Source organism: Nyctibius grandis, chromosome 1 (assembly GCF_013368605.1).
Source record: "Nyctibius grandis isolate bNycGra1 chromosome 1, bNycGra1.pri, whole genome shotgun sequence".
Lineage (NCBI taxonomy): Eukaryota > Metazoa > Chordata > Aves > Nyctibiiformes > Nyctibiidae > Nyctibius > Nyctibius grandis.
Window position 1 is genome coordinate 90,923,836 of NC_090658.1, and position 7,426 is coordinate 90,931,261.

At 41.6% G+C, this 7,426-nt stretch overlaps 1 protein-coding gene across 1 annotated transcript; it reads right to left on the reverse strand.

The window, feature by feature from the left end:
• Positions 1–4,512: 4,512 nt before the first annotated feature.
• On the reverse strand, positions 4,513–5,670 carry HTR1E (5-hydroxytryptamine receptor 1E). The gene has a single exon (XM_068410989.1). The coding sequence runs from the start codon at positions 5,605–5,607 to the stop codon at positions 4,513–4,515; it is 1,095 nt and encodes a 364-aa protein (XP_068267090.1). The 5' UTR covers positions 5,608–5,670.
• Positions 5,671–7,426: the final 1,756 nt, after the last annotated feature.

Sequence of the window (7,426 nt, forward strand, 5' to 3'; positions counted from 1 at the left end):
GTGGAGAACCCTCAGCTTTAAAGGGATGTGGATGAGGCAAAGCTAACTGGCTCAAGACATATGCAGCTCTTAAAGTGTTTTTGCTGTGTCTGGGATGGGCTATGCACTAGAGAGATAGGTCACCTCGGGAAATGATGTCATCTATGTGGGAAAGATGGAGAAAAAGGACAGACATCTACAATAATTCCTCCACTGCCCATGTTGACTGTTTTTCTTTCAGGAGTCATATTGGAAGTGGGTTTGAGAAGGAAAAAAAACATCAGCTGCAAGGAACAGGAGAGATGTTTCACTGCATGGAGGTGGTGAAAACAAAGCCTGCAGAGAAGAGAGCTGAGGTTGGCACAGGCAGAAGTGCAGGAGCTGAATGCAACCTGAGTTACCTGTGCATGTACAGATCCCTAAAAGTGAAGATAAAGGTCCATAAAATGATAATATGAGGGTCAATTTTAATATGGTAGAAAGGTAACAACAAAGATAGGGTACAGAAGGAGGGTAACAAGATAAAAATACCAGGTAAAATAGCATTTGAAGAATATGTCTTTTGGGGAGGCCAGCTGGTTGATGGGTGCAGTCTTCAGGGCTAGGGATGTATGAACTCACTCCAAGGCGCTGGCTGCTTATGCAGAGTGAAAAACTTCTGGTTATGGCCTGGAGACATGTAAGACACAGTAAAACGTGACAGACTTGAGTACCTACAGTCATGGGAATCCTGATAACAGCTCTGAGATGGGGGGAGAGACCGGACGCTTGCTCCAGTAGGACCACAATAAATTTAGGGACTAGAGAGAGTCAGAAACCCAAAGGCAGGATGGTGAGTTGGGGGTGTAAAGATAGGAGGAAATAGCACTCAGAGATAATATGTAGAAGTGCCGAGAGGGTCTGAATAGGCAGGTCTGTATGAACCCTGCTGTAGAGAGGGAAAGAGAGGCGAGGAAAAACCTTTTGAGAAATATAGGAAGAAAGGTAGGAAGACAACTATGCAAGGGAAGCATGAAGGAAAATAAGACTTTGAGGATGAAAGACGTTTTAGAGAGGCTAAGGGAAGATGGATGTAGGCTGAAGGTCTTGGATACATCACTAAGAGCTTGCTGGGAAGAGCTTGCATTGTGGAGCATGGTGTGGCTGGGCCTGATCCAGGGTAGGTATGAATGGGGAGTTGCCATGGACAAGAAGTCAAAATTTAGGAAATATCTCCAAAACCTTTGTAAAATCAGCAAATACTTAACACAGAAAAAAAATGTAGTTGCCAAACAATGGTGCCAGACTAGCAAAAGTTTTTATTTCCATGAGAAGACAGGTAATTTCTGATCAAGTTAAATTGTTTTAAGTAAACAATCCTTTAAATTGTTCCTGACTGAGTCTGAGCGTGGGAAAAATATACAGGATATCTTCATCAGTCTACTGGCATTTGTTGGAAAATATAGCTCTGTGTTTAGCTAACGATTTAATTAGAAAAGCAGTAGTCAGCTGGCAGTGAATGATGAGTCTTTATTTAACACGGAAGCACGAAAATTAGCCATCCATCTGTTTTTTGCTGTTAATTACCTCTAAATATTGAAATTGAATACAGTCTTCAACCTGATTGGTAGTTTGACTGGTAATAGTGGAAATCAGATACTAGAAGAAAGACGGTAGTAGAAATGAAGATGATGCAGCTCCTGTATTTTACAGCTGTCATACCTGTCTCTGAAACATTTCTACCTACCTACAACAGCTGCTGTGGAGGTCATATTTACCATTTCTGGTCCTTCAGCCATATTTATGGCTTTAAACAAGAATTAGTATAGGTGGCAGAGTTAACTGAGCCGTTACTTTTGCATGAGAAATGTGACTGCACACCACATGCCAGCAGCAGCATTTAGCCGTGAGGTTGGTCCCACTTTGAGGGTTGTTGTTAGTGGGGGTTAGACTAGTTGGCCTCCAGAGATCCTTTCTAACCTAAATTATTCTGTGTACTGATGTGCCCTTAGGAGCAGCAGTGAGGGCTGGCAGCCTATCTAATTTTGTTGGTTTTCCTCTCTGAAACACCTTTCTTAGCGAAGACCCCCATGCAGCCCACCCCGCAGCTGAACCCGAGCCCCAGAGACAGCCCCAAAGAAGCTGGCTGGGGCGCAGCTTCTGCCTCATCTTAGCCGAGTGCCTCGGGGTGACTCAACGTGTCTGTTGGGGCAGTCTTGCACATTTATTTTCCCCTTTCTGATCATTACTGTAGCTGGGCACCCTTGCAGCAGAGCAGCAAACTGCCCAAGGGACACCAAAACCTACTCTCTTCTAGCCTGCGCATCCTGTCTTCCCTGCAGTAGTCACCTTGTTTGGGGAAATTACGCACAATCCTTGTTCTTTATTAATCACTTCTATTGAGCTTGCTGAAAGAAAAAAATTATCCCGCAGCAGTTCTTACAAATGCTACTTTTAATTTTAATTCCCGGCTATTTTTTTTCCTAATAGCGTATGTACTCTGGGGAGCTGCTTTGCAAGTTTTATAGATAGGCAGGGTCAGGCCACTCTTCCCCAGCTTTAATCAACAGTTTCCACCTTCAACAAGCTGCAAAAAGCAAAAACCGTAATGGATCTCTGGACTTCCTCACTAGAAGACATTTTCAGTGGCTGAGATTATTTTTCCCTCTTTTTAGGCATTAATGTTAGCTAGTAGGGAACCTAAAGGCAGTTGGAGGAGGCAGCTGGGACAATAGCTTCAGAAGGGCAGCTGGAGATAAACCTCCTACATTCAGGCAGGGAAAACTTGGAGTCCTTAAAGCAGAATCCCACTGCATGTGGGTACGTGGTAGGTCACTCTTTTGTCACCTGCAAACTTGATTTACACTCAACTTGCGGCACTTCATCTTTCCAACTGAACGCTTTCTCTCAGAAATAAGGATGTCATTTCTCAGCTCCATTTGGAGTTTATTACTCACAAGTTACTTACACTTCCTTGACTCTTGATAAGAAAAATGAGTGTCATTTTGTAAATTTTCAAAACATTTTTCAGAGATGGCTTCCAGTGCTGTTACAACACTTTTGCTACCTCTAATATTTGTTTTGATGGATTTGGAGCTGCCATGCTATAGTTCACTGTTATTGCGTGTCATGTTGATGTATGTGGTATTTTTTATATGGTATATCAGTATAATTCAAAAAGAATTTGTCCAGAAAAATGGACAGGGAAGAATATTATGGTGCAAGGTAAGTAATCAATATTTAAACACTGCTTAGGAGTTGTTAACGGACAATACCAGATCCTCAGCTTTGATTTTGCCCCTTCCCCACCTGATTTCCACAATATCTGAACCAGGACATTTTAACTTTCATAAGTACAGAAGACAGGATACGAAGGACTCACTGACTGTCTCTTGAGACAAGGGAAATAACTCTGTGAAGGACTCCTAGAACAAGAAATCCTGTTAGAGGAGCCTATCATACGTTAAGCTGACAAGAATGACATTGTGAATTGTAAGATGATGATAAGGCAGATGTGCAGACTACTATTTAAAAAAATAATTTTATCTAATTATTTTTTACTGCTGTTCAAACAGAAAATAATTTGGGTTTAGATGATGTTTCTGAATTTCTGTACATTGCTGGCCTGCTGAGAAGGTATCTAGTTGTTTAAGTCTGAAGTGTAAGATCAACTGATCCATGAGGTTGTGCACCGCAAGGTCCAGGTGAAGCATGGCACAAGCGAATAATGCCACCCCAGAACTCACCAAGGTACAAGGCCTGAGCCCTGGGAAATATGGTTGGTGTTTTTAAAAACATGACCAGTCTGAGATGTGCAGCTGGTCTTACAAGTGTGACACTCTCTAGCTGTGTCCTCTCAATTGCCAAACTGCACAGGTGTCTGTCCAACACTTTGAAGATAAATCCAGAATCTTGCACAAAACGAGCCACTTAGTTACATTGGAGTACAAAATGGGATCAATTTTTAGATGGAATGACCTGAACTTTGCTTTCTGTTTTGGGAGTGTATTCCTGAAGAAAGGAATGCCTTAGCCCAAGCTGGAAATGGTGGTTATTTTCCTTCTAAATGGCTGTTACAGTTTTCTCAGAATGCCACAGAAAAGATTTGCTCTTTAGCTGTCATGACCATGAAATGTTTATTAATTTTTGAATACGTATTTATGGGGTTCAGTTTATAAGCCTTTATATTACTACAGTGCATGATAATTTAGACATTTGATTCTTAAATGAAAAAAGTATAAAAGTGAATATCATTGTATGCTTCTCAAATCATTGATTACACAAAATGTCTTACACATGAGTATCTAATAGTTTCTTTTTTTGTTGTTTCATTGCTAAAAATCTGTTCCTTTGTAGAAGAAATTTATTTCAGACTCTTTACCGTGAATAACACTAGAGGGTAAAAAATGGCAGAATGCATTACACTCTAAAGATAAGTCAGCAACAGGCAAACACAAAAAGCCCCTTTATCAAGGGGAAATGGTGACAGAGTCAAATTATTTCGCTCATTCTTAAGGCCAGGAGTCACGTCATCATCATCATCTCCCAGTACTTTTAAGTATGTTCTCGACACCTGATGAGCTTTCTAAAGGCCAGCTTGAAATCTTCATTAAAGCTAGTGTACAGCAAAGGGTTGATAAGGGAGTTAACGTATCCAAGCCAGGTCAAGAAGTCCGCTACTTCTGAAGAGACAGTGCAAATGTGGAGGCCCACAAGCAACTCCTTGATGAAAAAGGGCAACCAGGACAAAATGAAAGCACCTAAAATCAGTCCCAGAATGCGAGCAGCCTTTCGTTCCCGCGTCGTGGAGATCTGCTGCCGGTCGCCAGCCAGGTCCAGGTCATTCTCGAAAGGTGGGATCCTCACGGACGCATTGATTTTATCGAACTCCGTGGTCGGGTCGGACGTGGAGAAATCTGAGACACAGAATGTCTGTGTGAGCTTGCAGCTGGCAAAGGAGTTTTGGCTGTCAGTGCTCCTGTTGCTGAGGTGGCGGCTCGAACCCCGCTTTTGGTAAAGGCTCTTTGCAGCATGGTAAATTCTGTAGTACAGGATCAGGATCAAAGTCAAGGGGATGTAAAATGCCCCGAATGTGGAGTAAATAGTGTAGATGACATGATCGTGCTGAATGCGACACTCGCTGGGAATATTGACACTGCGGTGATTTCTCCAAAACAAAGGGGGCATTGATATGAAAATGGAGATAGTCCACACAGTGACTATCATCAGCCCAGCCCTTTTTGCCGTTCTTTTCCTGGCGTATTCGATAGCGTCTGTGATTGCCCAGTACCTGTCCAGAGCAATGACACACAGATGAAGGATTGAACACGTGCAACAGGTCATGTCGACGCTAAGCCAGATCTCACAGATGAAGTATCCCAAAGTCCATTTATCTATCATTATGTAAGTGATGCTCAAGGGCATGACGAGAACAGCAACAAGGAGATCTGTCACAGCTAGTGAACATATTAAATAATTTGCCGGCTGGTGGAGCTTCTTGGTTGTGGAGATTGCTGCAATTACAGCAGAATTCAGCAGCATAGTCAAGGTTGTGATTGTAGCCAAGGTCAGGGTAACAAGCATCTTTTCAGTTACTGTTTTTGGCTTTGCAGCCACATTGGCTTCAGTGGTGCAATTTGTGAAATTCATTTTCCCCTCCAGGTTGCACAGTGAAAGAAGATGTTGCTGCTTCAGGTAATGAATAGTTCCAGGTTCAGAGGTTCATCCATTTGAAAGAGGGACACAGATGCTCCAGGTGCAATTTTTTTTTTTTTATAATCCCATATTCAAGAGAGCAGCAAAAAGCTTCCAGGTTTTATCCTGTTCATTGTTTTCCTAGAAGATAAAAACACAGCTATTAGTGAACCTAGAAAGATCCCACCTTTTGGCAAAAAATCCTATGCTTGTAATACCACCTCAAATAAAAATTTTGGTCTGTTTTTTCTTCTCTTCTCCTCTCCTGCCTTTTCTCCCCCTTTTTCTCAACATTCATAGTTTGTTTCTTCTTCTTCTCTAAAGGTCACTGTGGGCCAGATTTCCTGCTGATGTGAACTGGTTATTTCTCCTTTGGTTTTGGAGATCTCGCTTAAAGTGGGAGGTTGGACTAAGGGGCCTCCAGAGGTCCCTTCCAACAAACATTTCTATGATCTCTGTGAATTATTGATACTGGAAACTGGTCCTTTTGCTGCTTATTAAAAAGGTTCCAGCAGATGAAGAGCTGAGGAAACCTGCCTTTTCATTTTAATTGCTATATGAGAGGGATCAATTACTTCTATTTATCACCTTTGGAAAAAAGGAAACAGAGCAGCCTATCTCAGCAAAGGCATACCAGCATTTCATATTTTCTATTCTGCTTTTTCATATCCATGTCTGTATTAATATCTTGGAAACACTACTTTAAAATTACTCAGGTTACCTTTAACATGCAGCTTTCAAACAATGTTTAAAGCTTTACAGCAAACGCTTAGTTTTACACATCACATTAGTGTTGCTAGGAGCTTATATAGTTTTGTCTAATTATTCCTGACATTTCACATATCCCACTGTGTGTGTCTTTAGAGGAGACAGGCAAAAAGCTTTTGCCTTTGCTTTGAGATTTCTATCAAATTGTGCTCCCTGTCAGGCTCCCTGTGTACCTGTAAGGTACAAACAATAATTAAAAAAAAAAAAGGTTTAATTTTGTTTCAGGAGTTCATATGTCTTTTCCATACATCCCAAATGCTGACTGAAGCCAGAGTTAGCAGTCTGTGCGATGCCCTCTGGGGCCTTGCTTACTCATTTGTAATTTATCTTGGCGTAAAGGGTGTAGAAAACTGAAAGCCTGAATCCTTTTCCATTAAAATAGAAAGATTCCTTCCCGTGGCTTCACTTATTGAAGATTAAGGAGTCCTCCAGGCTAGTTGTACAGGCTCCCTCAACAGGCCAGGGGAATGAGATAGCAGCTGCCAGAAATACACTTGTCCCCTCTCAAGACAAATCTTTAAGGCAGATGGTGTGAATCACATCCTGGAAATGCTGATCTTACTCTAATTTGACTACAAGTGGCTCCTCCACAGTTGCATTTAGAATACATGCCTGATTTTTAGATGGCTAAGTTTGAGAGGTAAAACCCATTCTCACTGACACCAGTGGGACTTGGATTAGGCTCTGAGAGAGTTTGCACATACAAGCTAATGAGGAATTAAGAATTTGAAGGAGGAATTATGAATTTAAAGCTAGTCAGCCACTTAGCTCTGTGTACATATGCTCTTAATCAGAAATTGGAGTGCCGTTTTCTCAATGAGCTGAATGAGGAACAATCAAAAATAGAAACTTCAGGAAAAAAATCTGTTCTTTGCAGATAGGCCCTAGGAAAGCATATCCGGATTGTCATAGACTCTGGGTTAGCAAAATGTGAGTTTTAAATTCTACACAAGGGACAGCAGAAGCCCATCCCGAACTATGCTCCACTCTTCAGAAACTGCTTTAA

Excerpts from the sequence above, each read along its gene's own strand:
- HTR1E (XM_068410989.1), bottom strand. The coding sequence starts at position 5,607 with ATGAATTTCACAAATTGCACCACTGAAGCCAATGTGGCTGCAAAGCCA.